The sequence below is a fragment of the Aethalodelphis obliquidens genome, unplaced genomic scaffold (assembly GCF_003676395.1).
Source record: "Aethalodelphis obliquidens isolate GAN/ISIS:26980383/991018 unplaced genomic scaffold, ASM367639v1 scaffold29, whole genome shotgun sequence".
Taxonomy (NCBI): domain Eukaryota; kingdom Metazoa; phylum Chordata; class Mammalia; order Artiodactyla; family Delphinidae; genus Aethalodelphis; species Aethalodelphis obliquidens.
This window is the reverse complement of record NW_020837973.1, coordinates 764078-783584: the sequence shown is the minus strand read 5'-3', so window position 1 is coordinate 783584 and position 19507 is coordinate 764078. Positions and strand designations below refer to the sequence as shown.

Below are 19507 nucleotides of genomic sequence, written 5' to 3'. Positions count from 1 at the left end.
GGCGGCGGCGGCGGCGGCGGCGGCGGCGGCGGCGGCGGCGCCATGTGGAGCGGCCGCAGCTCCTTCACCAGCCTGGTCGTGGGCGTGTTCGTGGTGTACGTGGTGCACACCTGCTGGGTCATGTATGGCATCGTCTACACCCGCCCGTGCGCCGGCGACAGCAACTGCATCCAGCCCTACCTGGCGCGGAGGCCCAAGCTGCAGGTGAGCGCCGGCCTTCGCACCTGACCTCTGATCTCGGGCTGGGCGGGGCCGGGCCCTTCGCACCTGAACCTGACCGGGTCTGGGCAGAGTCCTCTCCTCCCCGCCCCCGAATCCTAAAGCTACTGACCCCGCACGCTGGCCCCCGTGCCCCTCTTCACCCCATCACATGGCGTCCAGAGTCCCTGTACCCCTGCCCCGTTCATCAGGCAGCCACACACTTTAGCAGGTTGTTCCTTTGCAGCAGGCGCGTCCCGGAACGTCCTGTCACCGGGCGGAGTTGTGTCCCTTGCGGAGTTAAGATGCACCTTTCCCTGTGTGGCTGGTCAGGTCTCTGTGTGCTTTCTGCCAGGGGCCTTGCCCAGCTGACTTTCTTGACGTCCTTTCCAGCTCAGCGTGTACACCGCCACACGGTCCAACCTGGGTGCCGAGAACAACGTGGACCTGGTCTTGAACGTGGAAGACTTTGACGTGGAGTCCAAATTTGAAAGGTATGGTTGTGGACAGGGTGACAGGCAGGCATCATTGACGTTGAGATTGTTGACAGGTCAGCGTTCTGCACGTGAGGAGGGTACCACGGAGAAGCAGCGTCACCAGCCATCTCGTGCACGGTAGAACGTTTTCATTGCAGGTGTGTGTGATACGCACACAAGCAAACTTTTTTACTTGAAACTAGCAGACGCCGAGTTTGTCCTTTAGGAAGTAGCTTACCCAGCGTCTGACAGCTGTGGGATACGGTGCAGCCCTGGGGAGCTTCCAGAGGAGTGGGGATTATGGTGGGGACTACGTGGGGAACAGAGCTTACACACGCAGTTTCCCACAGAAAACAACTTGTGTTTTCCTGGCAGAAGTGGTTCAGTTATGTCGTCTAGAAGGGAAAAGGGAAGGGGACGGAGGAAAGAATTTAGCAGAAAATCGTAATTAAGTGAAATGTAACTTTGCAACAGAGCAAGCAATATAAACGTTGACGTCTGTAGAGTGGCTTTTTGAAGCTGTATTTAAGCTATGGTTTTAGTTTCTTAAATTCTAGCAAGTTTAATTTTAAAGATCATGTGTTTGTCACAAGTTCTCCTCTTCCCTTTTGTCTGTCTGGGAGGCGTCAGAGTGAGCACCGGGGTGCGTGGTGTCTTGCGGGATACACATCCTCTTGCCGCTCTGGGGGCGGGGCAGGGGGCGGGGCACACACGTTTGGTGTTGGCCCCCTTAGCCTGTGACCTCAGCGCCCGGAATGCAGGCCTTTCAGCTTTTGGGCAGCTGCCGTGCTTTCAGGGCGTGTTGCATAAATGTGCGCACTCAGGACTTCAGTAACATCCAGGTAGCTGGGTTTCGTTTTTAGTATTTCTCAGCTAAAATTAGTTGGTCTGGGTTTGAAACAACATTTTTTATAGAAATATTTGCATAGTCTCCATTCTGTGCACACACAACGTAATGTGTATGTGATTGAAATCATCATTTGTTTTGTTGCAGGACAGTCAATGTTTCTGTTCCAAAGAAAACCAGGAACAACGGGACGCTGTATGCCTACATCTTTGTCCATCACGCCGGCGTCCTGCCCTGGCACGACGGGAAGCAGGTGCACCTGGTGAGCCCGCTGACCACCTACATGGTCCCCAAACCGGAAGAGGTGAACCTGCTCACTGGGGAATCTGCCACGCAGGTGAGCAGTGCCGGCTGAAGGAAACCTGCTGACCCCCTTGTAGTTCACACACACGTGTCTGCACGTACGGTTTGCATCTGGCGCTGGACTGACTGCTGGGAAGTGAAGCGATCAGATGTTACTGGCACATACATTTTCAGCTCAGTAACTTCTCATGGGTTTGCAGATAAGTTTATGTCGAATTAGTGACGTGCAGTTTAAGTAGTTCAGTGATTTTTGTTTTTTATTTTTTCTGGCTGTGCCGTGTGGCATGCGGGATCTTAGTTCCCCAACCAGGGGTCGAACCCGGGCCCCTTGTAGTGGAAGCGTGGAGTCTTAACCACTGGATCGCCAGGGAAGCCTGTTCAGTGACTTTCTTTACCCAGATGCCTTCTCAGGCCACAGGACCTCTCAGCCCCCAGAGAGCGTGTGTGCACCCCAATGGGTCCAGGGCAGCCCCTTCTGCAGAGCTCAGCTGCAGTCAGAACTTAGAGTTGGGAGACACTGCACTGTGTGTAGGACAGGACAACGCTTGAATATTTATTCTAAGGATATAACTCAAAATTATGAAAAAGGTGTGTGTGCAAATTGTATCTCGTACACCCATAGAAAGCTGTACGTACAGGGAAAGGCTGGAGATCACATACGCAGTCATTACCGCAGTGGAGGGTGGGACGGAGCGATCCTGGTATTCGGGTCCGCGTTGAATGCAAGGGAAGTCATCCACGCCAGGGGCGGCAGCTTTCCAGGATGTGTCTGCAGCTGTCTCGTGTGTGTCCTTGGAGAGACCCCTCAGTTCTGTTTCCCTGGGGACCGCACGACACTGCCTCGTGGGCCTTTCTGGGGTGCCAGGCGGTGGTGTGAAGGGTGGAAGGAGTCTCTGGAACTTACAGATGCTGAATAAACGTTAGCTGTCGCTGACGTTTCTAGTGTAACTGTTAGTGCTAAATTGTAGCTTTAGGGAGGAGATAAATATTAATAGAACGACACGGTTCACAGAGCTTCTCGGTTGGATCTGAAATCAAGATTTCCTTGGCGGGCAGAGTTTGTTTCTGAGTTCAGTAGCTTTAGGCTTGTTCCCTAGACATGGACGTGCCCCTTTCCAGACAGCGGGGTGGAGCTGGTTTAGAAGCGGCTCCCGTCAGCCTCCTTGCAGCGGGCGGGGCTCTCAGCTCCAGCACCTCCTGCAAATGTGCCGGAGCCTCGTCCTTCTCGGAATCCCTGCTCCGGACAAGGGCCCGAAACAGGAGGCAGTGCGATCCAGGACCCCGTGGTGCGAAACAGCACACCCTTGTCTTCTGTTGCGAGAAGGAAGCGCGGGAATGAGAGTCGGGGAGCTGGCAGCCGTGGGTCCTCCCATATGCTCTGCTGGCCCTTCTTACGGTTGTGCTCTCGGCTCGTGGGCTGTTCCCAGGTGACAGTGCCAGCACCCTGCTGCCTCAGCCCCCCCGGGCCCCTCCCGCTCCAGCCTTGGTCTTTTCCTCTAAGTCAGTCCTTACGTGTAGCAGCAGATCGAGGCTGAGAAGAGGCCAGCGAGTGCCCTGGACGAACCTGTGTCTCACTGGAGACCAAGGCTGACCCTGAACGTGATGGTGGATGACTTTGTCTTTGACGGGGCCTCCCTGCCCGCCGATGTGCATCGGTACATGAAGATGTAAGTGCTGCTGGTCTGGCCGCTGAGCTGAGGCCCGGGCGGTGGGAAGGCCACCGTAGTTCACATTCACCTGCCCAGCTTTGTGCATCGCTCGTTCACTCCCTGAGCGGACAGCAAAGGGTGGGTGGCGGGTGGAGGGATCGAGGCCGGCCAGAATCCTAAAGCAGATGGGCCGTGCCCACATTCCTGAGCCCTCTCTGTGACGAGGGGCCTGGGGTGCTTCCTGGAGCGCCCCAGCCTGTCCCTGCTCCCCGGGGGTCTTGCTGATCACGGCTGCCGCCAGGATATGGAAGGGAAACGATGACACGAGAGGCAGTCATCTTGCCCTTTGCTCTTGGCAGAAGCTGGAAGGGAAAGTGGAGAGCCTTGATGAGACCCTTTTCCTCTGCACCGTGCACGGGAGGTTTTGTCCTGTCTGCGTCCTGTTAGCTCTGACTCGATTACCTTTGCTTAAAATTGATTATTAGGTTGTTCTGTTCCCATCACTTGCTATCGTAAGCAAGACTGTTAAAGTGACTGACTTAGATTATCCTGTGTCTCTACACTTCAGGGAGCCCCCCTGTGAGATCACAGCCTGTCACTGGGTCGTCACATAGCAGCCAGAAATGGCTCTGCTCAGAATTGTTTCCTTCTTCAGTTTCCAGTGGGTCCTGTGGTGGTGTCATGAGGTTTTCCCTTTTGTAAAACTAAAATCTAATTTCTGAACACATGATCCATTCACACGGTTGAGTGCGAAAGGCACAGAAGGATCATGGGGTGAAAGCCAGGCGTGGATGGTCGATGGGTATTGGCTTCTCACCACGTCGCGGGCTGCCCCGTGTCAACGCACACGCGGCCCCTTGCTTCCCCTCGCGTCCTGAGTGGTGTCCCACTGTGCGCATGGTCCCCACCTCCTCCTGGTGGCAGCTCTGCAGGGGAAGAACGTAGTTCGTGGCGCCCCTGCTGCCCTGGGGAGGCGTGTCCTGGGACTCTTGTGACCAGAAGCCACTGAAGATGCGGGGGAGTGAGCTCTGTGAGGTCACCCTGGGGGCCCGGGAGCTCGCTGCGGCCTTGAAACGGCTCCAATCCCCCAGGATCCGGCTGGGGAAGACGGTGCACTACCTGCCCATCCTGTTCATCGATCAGCTCAGCAGCCGGGTCAAGGACCTCACGGTGAGTAGCCAGGGCTCCCTCGGGCCTGTGCGCGGCTCGGCCGCTCGGGTGGGCCCCCAGCTCCTGCCCAGGAGGCGCCAGCGCCCGGGGCTGTGGTCACGAGAGACGCGCAGGGCCCGGGTGGTGGGCGGGAGGTCAGGGTGCCAGGGCTTCCTGGGGGAGGCGCCCTGCCGGGGCCGCGAACACAGCTGGGGCCCCACAGGAGGAGAGGGCAGGGGAGACGCGGCCTTGGGTCCGGGCGGAGCGGCGTGCGTGGGGCTGGGCTCTGACAGCGCGCTCCCCGCAGGTCATCAACCGCTCCACCACCGAGCTGCCCCTCACCGTGTCCTACGACAAGATCTCGCTGGGGCGGCTGCGCTTCTGGATCCACATGCAGGACGCCGTGTTCTCACTGCAGCAGTTCGGTGAGGCCGCTGGGCGGGTGCCCCGGGTTCAGGGCTCAGTCCAGCCCGGGAGCCCCGGAGCCCAGCTTCCATTCCGCCTGTGCGATCGTCCCCCTTGAAAGGGCACGTGTGGCCCGCGGAGCTCTTCCTGCTGATGAGGGGTAGCCCGGCCAGGGCTCTGGTGTGGGGTTGGCGTCGTCCGTCTCACGCAGGGTCTCGGTCCTTTGCAGGGTTTTCAGAGAAGGACGCTGACGAAGTGAAAGGGATTTTCGTCGACACCAACTTGTATTTCTTAGCGCTGACCTTCTTCGTGGCCGCGTTCCACGTGAGTGGTCCCGGGCCCTCAGCGGGGCCTGCCCCCCACCCCGCTCGGGAGAGGGTCTGCACCTCGGGCGCTGACCAGCTGAAGGACCTGGGGCTTCGTCTGCTGCTTTTGGAAGCTGTTTCGAAAACAAATCCAAAACCAGTGAGATCAACGACTGACTTCGTAAAACAAGCGTTTGCTCGTGGGAGGCATGGCGCGGCAGTTCAGAGAGTGACGGATCAGCCCTGCCGGCAGAATCCCCGTTACACACCGCGGCTGGGGGCTCGGGGGCAGGGGCAGGGCTGAGGCCGCGAGGCACCGGCGCCAAGCTGCAGCCGGTCCCCAGGGCCTGGGAACTGGCCGCCAGTGAAGCCGAATCTTCCAGAGCTGTGCTGGGAGACACGGGTGTTACTGAACGGCCAGCATCTCAGGTCGGGCCCGGGCTTGTCTACACAGCTTGAGGGGCTCATCGCTGTCCCGTTTTCTTTCCAGCTGCTTTTTGATTTCCTAGCGTTTAAAAATGACATCAGTTTCTGGAAGAAAAAGAAGAGCATGACCGGAATGTCCACCAAAGCAGGTAGGTGCTCTGAGAACTGCCCCCGCCCTCGGGGCCTGTCCCGCCGCCGCTGATGCAGGCAGGGGATAAAGCTCGTCTGGAAACCTACAGTTTGCGATCGCCCGTGGCTCTCGTTCGGGAGGGGCTTTTAGATGCCCTGTGGCAGCAGCCCGGGAGGGTGCTATGTCCGCTGTCGTGGTGAGCGCCACGGAAGCCTGGGAGCACGGAGGGCAGGCGACACGGGTGCCGGTGCTCAGCGCCCGTCTGTGTCGGTTCACAGTCTTGCTTGTCTCCCGAGCTGGGTCTCCAGCAAGAGACGGTTCTTTTCCTCCTGCGGAAGTGACACCCGAGTGGGTGCTCTGGGATGCTGGGTGGCCCCCGAGTCCAGAGTCCGTGTCTCGGGGTCTTCTGTCATGACCTCTGGCTTCCTTCGGGGGGAGGGTCCCCCGCTGAGCCCTCCTGCGCCCTCCCCTGGCCTTTTCAGCCTGTGGCACGAGCGGGGCTTGTGGGTCCCAGGGCCTGAGCTCCCGGCAGGGAGCTCCCTACTGGGAGTGTCTCCACGGCTGCGGCGTCTCCTAAAGCACAACCTGAAAGGACAAGGTGCAGCTTTGAAAGGACAGACGCAGGCTCCGCAGGGCCCGTGTGAACGCAGGAGAGCCTGGGATTAGAGGGCGGGATCCCCGTCAGGAACCAGTGTTCTTAGCACGCCTCTTGTGCCTTTTGTGTCTGTAAGTGTAACTTACACACGTTCACCTGCTGAGGTTGCCTTCTGCTGGGGCCGTAGCCTTTTGTAATCGTTTTGCATTTCCCGTCGCCGCCTGTGGTCCACGGTTCCTTTGTAGTGGACAAAGGGGCAGAAGCGGTCAGGGTGCTGGTGCGTGGGGGGCCGCTCCCCGGGCCTCAGCACAGCCCGTTTCTCCCCAGTGCTCTGGCGCTGCTTCAGCACCGTGGTCATCTTCCTGTTCCTGCTGGACGAGCGGACGAGCCTGCTGGTGCTGGTTCCTGCAGGCATCGGGGCTGCCATCGAGGTGGGCTGAGCGCCGTGTCTGTGGTTCCGGGGCCCAAGCGCTCGGCGCAGTCGGGACCCGCGTCACTGCCGAAGAAGTGGCTGCCGGCGCGGCAGCAGGGCGAGGGCGCGGCTGCCGCGGCTCCTCGGGCAGAGCTGCCGATTCCTCCACGTTCCTCGTGGCCCGGAAGCTTCAGCTTGGCCCGTCTGTCCACAGGACGCGCTAACACGGTGGCTGAAGCCCGTGCAGCTCTCGCTGCGCTGGACGCCGTGCGGAGCAGAACGTGTGATGCAGGGGCGGTGGGGGGGCGGCAGGCCCCTGGCGCCACCCTGACCGGGACCCTCAGCTGTGGTCGTATTTCAGCGCCCCTGCCAGTGGGCACTGGCTCACACGGCTGTCGGGTTGGGGACGGCGCTGGCACCGCCCATCAAGGAAGTGCTGGCAGGACCCCCTGTGGGCACTAGTCACCGTGCGGAACCGACCTCACGGCCGTGGTGCAGGTCCCACTTTAGGGAGGGTCCTGGAGAGACCCAGCCACAGCAGGGCGTGGGGCTTGGGGTGCCCCGGGGAGCAGAAAGAAGGTGCCAGGGCGAGTCTGGGGACAGGCGGAGTGGGGCGCCAGTGCAGATGGGCTGGGCGGGGGGACGGCCCGACCAGTGCCACCTCAGTGGCCCCGGGGAGGGGGCCAGGTCCATGTGGGCACACAGGCTGGGTGTGGGCTGGAGACCGGGGGCCGTCCCGGGGCGTCCCCGCCGGCAAGGTGAGGAACAGCGCGTAGCTGAAGGGTCGGGCTGGGCTGGGGCGCGAGGGGCCCGAGCGGCCGGTGCCCTGGTCAGTCACCGTCCGAGGAGTGGGTCCTGGCTTCTCCCCGGTCCTGGAGCCTGAAGTGTGGACTTTTCACCTTCTCAGCTGTGGAAAGTGAAAAAGGCCTTGAAGGTGACCGTCATCTGGAGAGGCCTGAGGCCCGCATTTCAGGTAGGGACCCAGCCGCACCCTCTCGGGGATGTGTCACCTCCTGCGGCTTCTCCCAGCCCACCTTCTTCGGGTTTCGGCCGGTCTGCTCGTGCAGGCTGACTGCTGATGCACTTCCTAGCTGCGTCCTGGTGAGATGCAGGTCACCGTGAGGGCCGGTGATCGTCACGTGCTCATGTTGCTGACCTTCCGACCCCAGGGGCAGCTTGTCACCTGCAGACCGGCAGGGAGGTGCAGGGGCGTCTCAGGGCGAGTGGGCGGGTCACCGCACCTCTCCGGGGCTCTCTGATGTGCCCGGGGTCCCCAGGCATAGGCCCAGCACCAGCACGCTGAGCATCACGTCCACCTCCGTGACCGGACAGGACGTGGTTGGCCAGGCTCAGGGGTGGCCCTCCCCACTCCTGCGGGGGGCGATGCCTCCACATGACAGCACAGTTCCTAGCCTCCCTGACAGCTGCCCTCTGCTGTGCACTTCCCTGGGCAGATTCGGGCGGGGGCTCGGGCGTCACTGAGGTTTACGGGCGGGCAGCTCACTCTGCTTTCTGTGACAGGCCTTGGGGTTTACGGCACTCCAGGTTTCCAGGTCAAGGGCAGGGCACTCGGAGATGGGATGCGGCTTCTCTTGATCTGAGTCAGCCCAGGGAACCCGCTTTGCTTTAAGAGCAGTGTCTTCACTGCAAAACTCAATGGAACTGGGAACAGGAAGCAGCGCGAGGAGCGCCGCACAGGCTCACGGGCCTGCTTCCGCCTCGTGTCCCACACGGTGTGGCTCGCGGGTTGGGGCCATCGGGTCCTCTGCACCCCCGGCTCTGAAGCGGGGGCACTGCCACGCCTGGGCCGAGGGTTCGTGCCTCTCAGCCTGCCGCCCTGTCCCTCCTTGCGTGGCGGCCCAGCTGAGCGCAGACGCCTGCCTGGGCCGCGGTTTAACGCGGCTGCACTGAATTTCCTTGCAGTTCGGCACTTACAGTGAATCTGAAAGGCAGACGGAGGAGTATGACACTCAGGTGAGCGGCGACCTGGGGCATGCATGCCTGCCTGGAGCCAAGACCCCCAGGGAGCCTGCCTGCCTGGGGTTCCTGACCCGGGAGGGAGGCCGGGGGCTCCTCTCTTTCCCAGCCCCTGCGGGCGCCCGTGCTCAGTCCTGTACCACCGGGAGATATCTTATTTCCGGTGGTCAGCTGTGGGGCTGCGAGCTGAGCCTCTGTCCCTGAGACGTGGTGACCCCACAGGCTCTGCGTCCTAGGCCATCGGACTCCCCCTGCCGAGGGGAACTGTGGTTTTCAGTTTGATGTGATACACGTTTCCCGAGCAGGGATGATTTTATTTTCTGGCTTAATGGGCATCAGCTGCATCCCAGTTTTTATTGGGTTTTTGATAAAGTTCAAATCAGAATTAAGGGTGACACACCGCGTTAGTTGGAAGGCAGCCCTAACTCGGAGTTCTGGGAGCATCTCCTCAGAGTTCTTTCCAGGATGTGGCGTCATTTCTCTGCCCTGGGTCGGTCTGTCAGCTTGGCTGTGTTTCACGGGCCAGTATTGTTACTGTTACCTGTGCTGTGCGGTCTTCGTGGTGGACGTTCTGTGGGGTTTGCACAAATGCTCACTGACACACATCCTCCACACAGACTAGCTTCGCTGCCCTAAACGTTCTGGGCGTTTGCCCCGTTCTGTCTGTGAGTTCCGTCAAGAAAGTTTCCGCAGGTTTGATGGTGGACTCCCACTGGACGTTTTCTGTTCCCCGTAGGCCATGAAATACTTGTCGTACCTCCTTTACCCTCTCTGCATCGGGGGCGCCGTCTATTCTCTGCTGAATGTCAGATATAAGAGGTAGGACGTCACCTTTGCTACTCTTCAGCTGGGGCTCAGGGTCACTGACTGGGCCAGCAGTGGGGCCGGCACTGGGACGCCCCTCGGCCGCAGGCCTGGGCCTGCCCGCCGCTGCTGGCTCTGCGCGGCCCTCTCTGGTCCTTGCGGGGTCGGGAATGCTCACGGGCGCAGGCCTCGGGCCTGAACACACTGCCCGGGGCCACAGGGGCCGAGGCGCCCACGGGCGTCCGTGGTTTCCCGTCTCGCTGAAAGTTGTGAAGGAAAGTCGGTAGGTGCCAAGTCTCTGCCCTCACCTCGGTGAGGGCTCCTGGGAAGCCGCTCCCCGTGCAGGTCGCCCCTGGCCAGCCCGCGGGGTCCCGGGACTGGAGAGCAGAGCGTGAGGGCGTGTGTGGGGCTCGGCGGTTAGCAGACTAGCACCGGGGCCTGCGGCCTCCGCCATCACCCGCTCCTCCCTTCCAGCTGGTACTCCTGGTTGGTCAGCAGCTTCGTCAACGGTGAGTCCTGGGTCTCCCGTCTCAGAGACAGCGTTTACAGCGGTCGCTTTGTCCCGCCGCTGCGTGGCCCGGTGTGCCGAGAGGTCCCCGTCAGGCCCCGCCCTGCCCCGTGTTCTCTCTGGGCCCTGCGGGACTGGCCGTGGGCGGTGTGCTCTCCGTGGAATGGTTGGGTGCGGGCAATGAACCCCGCTGTCTTAGGGCACGCTGGAGCCCCAGCCCCCAGCCCTGTGTCCTGGGAGGAGCGCCCGCCCACTAGGCTCGTCCTGACCGCGCGGCCGCTCTGCAGGCGGACAGGGCCGGGCTCGCAGGCTGCCGCGTTCACCGGGTGTGGGCAGGGGCGCTGTCTCACAGCCCTGCGGGCGGGAGGCAGGTGGTTCACCGCAGGACGGTGCTCTCGGGTGTGGGGGGTCAGGTGGTCCTGAAGCCCGGGGGGAGCGGCCGCAGGCCCGAGACGGCACGTCTCCACGCCGCGTCTGTCTCCTCAGGAGTCTATGCCTTTGGCTTCCTCTTCATGTTGCCCCAGCTCTTCGTGAACTACAAGGTAAGACGCGTCCCCGCGTCCCTGTGCCGCCCCCCGCGTCCCTGTGCCGCCGCTGACGTGCTCCGTCTCCCTGTCCCCAGATGAAGTCGGTGGCTCACCTGCCCTGGAAGGCCTTCACCTACAAGGTCAGTGCCTCGCCTGCACAGGGCCCTCGGGGACTTGCCGTCAGGCTGGGCCATGCATCAGGAGGCCCCTCTGTGGAAGAGCGTCAGGGGCTCCTTTAAGACATAGGGTGCCCTGCGGCGACTCTGAAAGGCCAGGCTTCTCTGTCACAGCAGCACAAGGGGTTCTCCGAGTTAGAGCCGTGCTGCTGCTCGCCAACACGAATCAGAGAGCAGGCAGACGCCCTTGACCCGGTGGCCAGTGTCTGGGGTGCTGGGTCCGTGTCCACCCAGACGGCGCGTCCAGTTTCCCGGGGCCGGGCTGGCCGAGGGCTGTCTTAGTGCATCGTGGCCTGTCCCACACACACAGGTGGGGACCACACGGCCCTCCGTGCTGTTGGCTGTGAACTAGAGCGAGCGGCTTTGGGGTGGGGCAATGGTTAGAACATGCTTCTGCCTTCAGAACCGGTTGGCCGTTCTCGGGCAGGCCGGCACCGTGATAGCCAGGCTCCCAGGTGGTGCTCCTGGGTCCCGCGTGCGGAGAGCAGGTGGGACGCTGGGCCTTGGAGTCTGTGCAAGGGGGTACCCTGGGCGTCAGCCCCTCCCGCCCCCAGCTGGCTCCTGCTTCGTGGGGTGGCTCTGAGGTCACTGGGCGGCGCGAGTGCAGGGACGTGACCGTGTGCCTGGGTGGTCCGGGTGGGTGCTGGGGCCCTGTCCCACGGCCTCGCCCGCCCGCCCGCAGGCCTTCAACACCTTCATTGACGACGTGTTCGCCTTCATCATCACCATGCCCACCTCCCATCGGCTGGCCTGCTTCAGGGACGACGTGGTGTTTCTCGTGTACCTTTACCAGCGATGGTGAGTGCCGGCCTGAAGCGCTGCTGCCCCAGTGGACTCGCTCGGGCCGCAGACCCACGCCTGGTCCTGCGGGGAGAGATTGGTGGGTGGTGGGTGGCGCCTGGCGCCTGGGTGCCGGAGCGCTGCTTCTGTCTGATTTGATCGCCCCTCGAGCACACGGCTCTCGTGCGGCATGAGGGTCGCTCGCAGCTGCTGTAGCGGAGTCCGGCGGAGGAGCTGCCTCAGCCCCTGTGCTGCGCAGCGGGGGCCCGGGGTCAGGTCCCCTGTGGACGCATCCCAGCCCTGCCTCTCCTTGGGCATCCCTGTCCTCGTCCTCTCACCGGCCTCGAGGGCAGAGCTCTGGCCTGACCGTCACGAGAACACCGGGCGGGCACGGGGCAGACCCACACGCGCCTCTCCCATGGTGAGCCGACCGTCCCCACACGCGCCTCTCCCATGGTGAGCCGACCGTCCCCACACGCGCCTCTCCCATGGTGAGCCGACCGCCCCCACACGCGCCTCTCCCATGGTGAGCCGACCGTCCGGGTCTTGGCCATCGAGCGCCCAGGACACGCGCACGCGTCTGTCCAAACCAGCTGGCGTGACGCACGCGTGGTCTCGTTGCAGGCTTTATCCCGTGGATAAGAGCAGAGTGAATGAGTTCGGGGAGTCCTACGAGGGGAATCCCCAGCGGAAACCCCATGAAGACTGAGCCCGACCCTGGCTGCTCGCAGCCACGCAGAGGCTTTGGTGGAACTTCCTGACATCACGCCCCCTGCGTTGCCAAAACCCCGAATGTCCCTCACGTCCCCGGGTTCCGTCACGCTGTGTCTGACGGGAGCTGGCAGCACTGCCGCCGCTGCCCGCGTGGACGTCTGTCCGGTCACCATGGCTGCGGGAGCGTCCAGTGCTGGCGGGGGCTGCGCTGTCACTGCCCTGCCCCCACCCGGGGGAGTTCGTCTCGGGGTCTGTAAACAGTCCTTGAGGGGATATCAGACGCCTTTTTGAATCCATTCCGTGCAGACTCTGGGATCAAATGGCTTTTTTCCTTTTTGTTTAAAATTTGACTATTTTAAGGCTTAATGTATGTATGTTTCTATTTTAAAATAAATTTCTCTGGCTGTAACACTTTTTTTGATCTGGTATAACATGTAAGGTTTCAGATGCTGGCATTTACCCCATTCCCAGAAATGAACGTGTGATGTGGTTTTTCTCTATGTTTGTTAAAAGGAGCAAATTTAAAGAACCTCTCAGGCCAGGACTGTTCTTAAAATGCCTGCATCTGGTATTGAAGCCGATGTCAGTGCACTCCTGAGGGGTCAGGTGGATGGGGTTTCGTTAGAGAAACGCCCTGGGTAGCGCAGAGGGAGAAACAGGGCAGGGAGGCGTCTTCGCTGACGGAACAGGGAAGGGCGAGATCTGGAGGGTGACGGGGTCGAGTCACGCTCAGTGAGGTTAGCTCCGGAGAGCCAGCCCTCACCGGGTGTGGGCACATGAGCACACACAGGAGGCCTGTACTTACGTCAGCATCTCAGCCCCTGTGCCTGGCTCTGAATCCAGTCGTTCTCATCGATGGGATCATTCCTCGGCGATGTCTACACTGGCAGCCTGTGGCCTCCGGAAGTTCATCAAAGGGCCCGTCCCTAGGCAGAACATGGAGCCGAGGCGGCTGGGCACTGGCTGGTGTCTGGAGGCGGCTCTCAGGGTCAGGGCTGTGTGTCCTTCCCACGAGTCCTCACAAAGCCAGACCGAGAACTGCATGCAGAGGTCAGCGGGCAGCATGCACCCCCCGTGTTTTAGAAGAGAAGCTGCTGACTTAGAATTCTTTACCCACTGCAGGTATGTCTCAGGATACATTTTAAAACGGGAGTTACAGACATCCAAAAGCTGGGAGAATTCATCACAGCAAATCTGCTTGTGAGAAGTTACAGGGAGTCCTTCCATCAGGGATGAGGGCAGCAGGTACAAATCTGATCTGCACAAAGCAGGGGAAACCCTGGAAACAGCAACCACATGGGCAAGTGCAGACTTATTTTCTCATTTAAACGATCTAAAACTAACAAGCCACTTAAAGCTAAAATATAACAATGTTTTGTGAGGTTCATAACATGGAGCAGTAAAATGTGTGACAGCACAAAGGCCCGCAGGGAGGTTCTCGCACTGGGTGTGAAGATGTGCTACGACTCCAGGTGGATGGAGATGGGTTAGAGACAAGGGGCCTCTGAAACAAAACAGCCAATAAGGAAGACAGAAACACTCAGCGCAGGAGAAGGCAGGGCAACGTGGAAAGGAGCGAGAACAGTTGGGACGAGTTGAAACCAGTAGCAAAACTGTACACTTAAACCCAGCTTGTTAATAATCGCATTAAATGTAAATGGTTTAGACACCCCAACTAAAAGGCAGAGATTACCAGACCAAATAAAAAAGCAGGACCCAAGAACACAGGTTAAAATCAAACACTGAGAGAAGATCCACCATGTTAACATCAGGAAAAGTATATTTTAGAGAAATAATATTACCAAGAAATAAAGTCTTCTCATAAAAATAAAGGTATCATTTCATCAAAAGGACATAACAATCTTAAGTGTTTATGTACCCAATAACAGAGCTTGAAAATATATTAAGCAAAAATGTTTAGAAATGCAAGGAGAAATAGTGGAGTCCACAGTTATAAGAGATTTCAGTGCCATCTCAGTAATTGATAGAACAAGTACTAGGAAATCTCTGTAAGAACAGAGGAGACTTGAACACTTTCACTCTACGTGACCTATTCACAGACACTCCACCCAACTTCAGAAGTGTACACATTCTTTTCAAGAGCATACAGAGGGCTTCCCTGGTGGCGCAGTGGTTGAGAGTCCACCTGCCGATGCAGGGGACACGGGTTCGTGCCCCGGTCCGGGAGGATCCCACAAGCCGTGGAGCAGCTGGGCCTGTGAGCCATGGCCGCTGAGCCTGCGCGTCCGGAGCCTGTGCTCCGCAACGGGAGAGGCCACAGCAGTGAGAGGTCCGCGTACCGAAAAAAAAAAAAAAACAGAGCATTTACCAAGAAAGAATATTCTGGGCCATAACACCAGCCTAAACAACATTTAAAATGCTTCAAGTCATACAAATTATGTTCCTTAGCCCCAGTAGAGTTAAGTCAGAAATCAATAACAGAAGGATCTGGGAAAATCTCCAAATATTTGGAAATGAAATATCACCACTTTGAAATAAGCCTTGAATCAAAGAAAAAACCAAAAGGGAAATAGGAAAGTATTTTGAAGTGAATGAAAATGAAAACACGAACATCCACGTCTGTGGTACTTGCTGGGGAGGCGGAGGACCGGCTGAAGCCATGCATACGAGGGGTCAGGGCACTAAAAACCTACAGCGGGAAAAGGTGTCCACATCCTCAGCTTCCACCTTAGGAAACTAAGAGCGGATGAAACCCAAAGGAAGAAGGAGAACATAACATGTATCAGAGCAGGAATCAGTGACACAGGAGAAAGACAATACTGGGACTTCCCTGGCGGTCCAGTGGTTAAGGCTTCGCCTTCCAGTGCAGGGGGTGCGGGCTCGATCCCTGGTCAGGAAGCTGAGATCCCACACGCCTCGGGGCCAAACAATCAAAACATAAAACAGAAGCAATATTGTAACAAGTCCAATAAAGACTTTCAAAATGGTCCCCATCAAAAAAAATCTTTAGAAAAAGATAGTACGGAATGTTAATGAACTCAAAATCTTGTTCTTTGAGAAGATCAATAAAATGAATAAACCTCCAGCCAGACTAATTAGGAGGAAACGAGGGAAAACGCAGTCACAGTACCGGTTAGGAGGGAGGTGACATCACCAGATTCTACATGTTTAAAGGATAGTGAAGAACATCCGGGCAGCTTCGTGCCGACACAGCCCAAACACGGACAAAGGGACGAAGCCCTGGAGGGACACAGACCACCCAGGCTCTCACGGGAGAAACCTGAATAGCCCTGTCTCTTCTGAAAACTCAACTTGAAGCTAAACCTTTCCCACGAAGAACCATAGAACGAGACGGCTTCTCGGTGCGTCCCCCCGACATTTAGGGAAGAAGTGGTACCAGTGCTGTGGTCTCCAGAAGACGGAGCAGGATGGGATGCTCCCCGACGCCCAGGCAGCATCGCCGCACATCCAGGCCGGACAGGCCTCGCGGGAAGAACGTTTCGGGACGTTTCACTCTGACCCCACTTCAGTGCCGCTCCCGCGGGGTCCTGGCCGTTTCTCCCTGAACCTCGCGAGTGAAGCCGCCTCCTCTCACACGTGCTTCCATTCCCTGGCCCACGCTTCTCAGACCAGACCTTCCTTCCTGAAGCACGTCCTTTAGGGACCCGGCTGCTGGTAAGATCCTTCCAGGTTTATTCCACACACAGGCCTTCACTTCACCCTTATCCTTGAAAGGTGCTCCCGGTGGATGGCGGTGCATCTCCCGCTGCTCGCAGCCTTTCCAGAGCCGCTGTGGCTTCTCCCGTCTGAGTCGGCGATGCTCCCTCTACCACGTGTGGCGTCCTTGCCGTCTCCCTTTCCACGTGTGATGCACTGATTCCAACAGCGTGTTCGAGTCTACCATCGGCAATGGGAGAGCCTCGGCCACTTATCCCAGAAATGCCCCTCCCACACGTTTCTTCTCTGCTAGGATTTGTTCTGTCCTCCCTCCTTGCTGTCAGCCTCCTTGCCCCTCTGTGCTGAACGCAGTGTTTTCAGAGAGATCCGTGTTTCCACGGTGCTAATTTTCTCGACTTTGGTACTTAGTTCACTTAGTGAATTGCTCATTATTCAGTCATCTATATGGTTCCAGACGTTCTATTTAATTGTATTTATTAAAGCTCCTGGTCTGTCTGAGGGGTCTTCTCCTCTGCCTGCTTTCCCGCCTCTGGGTTTGCGTAGAGGACGGGTCGGCACTGGGGTGAGTGTCCTTCGTGCTGCAGAGTCTGCAGGCCTGATGCAGCTGCTTTGTTTTTGCTGGGGTCCATCTGCTCTCACTCACGGTACTTCGTCCTCCTGTGTGTCCAGAGGTTTTCGGTTGTGAGCTCGTTTGGTTAAGACTGATCTGTGGGAATCCCGAGGCCAGGTGTGCGGGTGATTCCTTCCAGGAAGGGTTAGAGCTCGTGTCCCGCCTGCCGGGTCCCGGGCTCTGTGGGCAGAAACACCTTGAGACCCTCCGAGGCCCTGTGAGCTCAGGGTCCGGGGTGACGCGTCTGGTTTTCTCCCGGGAGCCGTGGAAGGCTCTGGTGGGTGTGATACGCTCTCGGGCTCTTCTGAGATCATTCTGGAGCTTCCTGGAGCGTGGCTGGCGGCCTGGAAGGAGCTAGAACCCAGCCAGCCCTCGGCCTGCCCCCCCGAGCTGCAGCTGCCCTGCATTCTGACCGTGGACTCGGTGTGTCTGTGAGGAAGACCCAGCTCGCTCAGAGCGAAGCTCGGACCCCGGCCTCTTTTCTCCCCCTCCCCCCTCGCTCTTGTGACGGGCGGGGCAGAGCGGCCCCATGGCTCACTGCTTCTCAGTGACCCTGGCGAGGACCCCCTCCGCTGAAGGGCTTTGTAGATGCCCCCCGCCCCGGCCCTGGGCCATGCCCACTGGGGAACTGGGACACGGCTGGGCCAGGAGCGATTAAAGGGCTTAATTCTGTAAGTAAATTCCACCATTCGGCATCCAAGTGGATAATTTTATCTTACCGCTTCCTTAAATTTCATCAAATAACTTCCAAGTGTGCAGAAAGCCAAAGGTGTGTGTATAACAGAAGCTGAACTGTGTTTGCTAAAGTGCGAGGACTAAATGCCCACTTGGAGGGATTTTTAGTCCTAAGCACTTTTTATTGGTTTTCATGAGGCGGTTTAAGGTGTGAGAGAAAGTACACAAAGGCGTGGAAGCGGGTCAGACGGATCTGAGGCCAAGCTGCCGCGGGAGATCAAAGGCCTCGTGCACTGAGAAACTGGGGAAAGATGACTGTATTCCCCAGAGTCGCCGTCCGGGCAGGCAGTGAGCCTGTGGGCCGTGTGCCTGGGTCCCCCACCCAACTTGCTGCCTTTTCTCCTGGCTACGCTGCGTCGCCCCAGCGCCAGCTGGGTGTGCAGCGGGACACCGTCCTGGCTCTGCCCCAGTTCTTGGGAGCTCTCAGGAAGCCGCCATGCGGACCTGCAGGGTGGGACGATGACACCTACCCACCTCGTCCGGGGCCGCTATAGGAGCTGCTGTGTGGGAAGTCGCTGTGTGAATCGTAACGTTCCACGAAAACAAAGACCGTTCTTCATGTTATTTATCTTTACCTCTAAGAATTAAACAACCGTTCCAGTAAACTTGAGGCAGGACAAACCTCCACAAAATAGGGGCATAAAACACCCACTGCATGAGTCCGCTCCCGGAGACCCACCCAGGCGCCTGACCCATGAACCCCATGAGATAATAAAACGGTTGCTCTGAGCCCGCACGTTGGAACGACGGGATCCTTGGACTCAGAGAACCTGGGAGACGGGACGGGGGCCGAGGTCCTGGAGGGCAGCCCTCCACCCAGGGAGGCTGCCGCCTCCTGCCTGCGTGGTCCCTGCCGCCAGGACCGTCCTCCTTGTCCCCTGCTCCATCCCCTCCCCAGCGGGCCCCTTGGCTCTCCCTCTGGTGCCGAGAGGAGGTCCGGCCCCTCTGCCCCTCTGCTTCTCCAGAGAACACTTCCTAAATGCTGGTCCCTAAGGCTGCCTCGGCGATGTTCCCCCCGCCCCCCGACCCCTTGGTGTCCAGCACGAAGGGCAGTGCTCTGCCCATCATCTGCCTTCTCTGTTCCCTGAGCCAGACCCACCTCGGCCCACGTGCAGACCTGCTGTCGCATCAGCGCCCCCTCCTGGGTGTCTCTAGCGCTGCTGGAGTCCAGGCCGCTCAGGACCCGTCTGTCCCTGCAGGAAAAATCAGCGACACCACCAAGTGCAGGCGAGGGACCTCTCATGTGGCACTGGTTGGGATGCAAAACGGAAAACTGGACACATACTTAGGACGTGACCCAGCGACCGGACCCCTGGGCGCTTGTCCTCGAGCGACGAAAAGTCATGTAATTGTGTACGTTACGCACAACGAACACCCTGTCTGCAGTCATCCATGGCAGCTGTATTTGTAATGGTTCCAAAGTGGGAAAAACGCAAACGCCCCTCAACAGGCCGCGTGGTTACATTAGCTGTCCATCCAGGCCTGGAATGCTGTTCCGGGATCAAAGGGGCTGACAACTGACACACACAGGAATTATGCTGAGTGGAAAAGTCACCTGGAGGTGACGTGTAATATGGTCCCATCTATGTAAGTGTCTTGAAGGGACACGGTTCAGCACAGAGTAGGCGAGTCACGGTGTGTGTGTGTGCGTGTAGGGGGGAACTCGGGGGCCCAGCCGGAGGTGGCGGCCAGTTCTGTGTCCTGATGGCAGTGCTGGGCACGCGAGCCTACACAGGTGACAAAATGACACCGCCTGCCACTCACACGCTGCACCAGGGTCAGTGTCCCGGTCCTGGCTTGGTGTCCACCGTGTCACAGGGGATTAGCCACCAGGGGCGCTGGGAGAGGAGCCCAGAGGCAGAGCTGCTGCCCTCAACCAGCTGCACGCTCTGCTGCATTGAGTGTCGCAGGCAGAAGGATGGCTCAAGGATGCCCCTTCCTAGGGGCTTTGAGGCCGGGACACGGCCCTGGACTAGCTGGACCCTGAGTCAATTGCAGGCTTCTTGTCAGGGTCAGGGAGGGGGACGCAGCCACAGAGGCAGAGGTTGGGGTCAGAGAGCTTGGTGGGTCCGCAGGCCATCCCTCTTCTCTCTCTCCCTCTCTCTCTCTCTCTCCCTCTCTTCCTCTCCCCCTGTTCTTCTC

At 59.0% G+C, this 19507-nt stretch overlaps 1 protein-coding gene across 7 annotated transcripts in view; it reads left to right on the top strand.

Annotated features, from left to right (window-relative positions):
• The window catches only part of CLPTM1L (CLPTM1 like), a 25710-nt gene extending 12915 nt beyond the window's left edge, over positions 1–12795 (top strand). Inside the window, exons 2-19 of one of the 7 annotated variants that reach the window (XR_003436861.1) lie at positions 1–204; positions 592–692; positions 1669–1858; positions 3343–3491; positions 4565–4643; positions 4930–5047; positions 5257–5351; positions 5823–5907; positions 6811–6914; positions 7803–7868; positions 8819–8869; positions 9609–9691; positions 10151–10185; positions 10671–10726; positions 10807–10851; positions 11291–11375; positions 11570–11685; positions 12292–12795. Coding sequence is in view for 6 of the 7 variants with exons in the window: in XM_027125446.1 (XP_026981247.1) it covers positions 43–204; positions 592–692; positions 1669–1858; positions 3343–3491; positions 4565–4643; positions 4930–5047; positions 5257–5351; positions 5823–5907; positions 6811–6914; positions 7803–7868; positions 8819–8869; positions 9609–9691; positions 10151–10607 (1740 nt within the window). In the remaining variant the exon portion in view is untranslated. The other 6 variants (XM_027125449.1, XM_027125448.1, XM_027125446.1 and 3 more) reach the window with 6 other exon arrangements.
• Positions 12796–19507: the final 6712 nt, after the last annotated feature.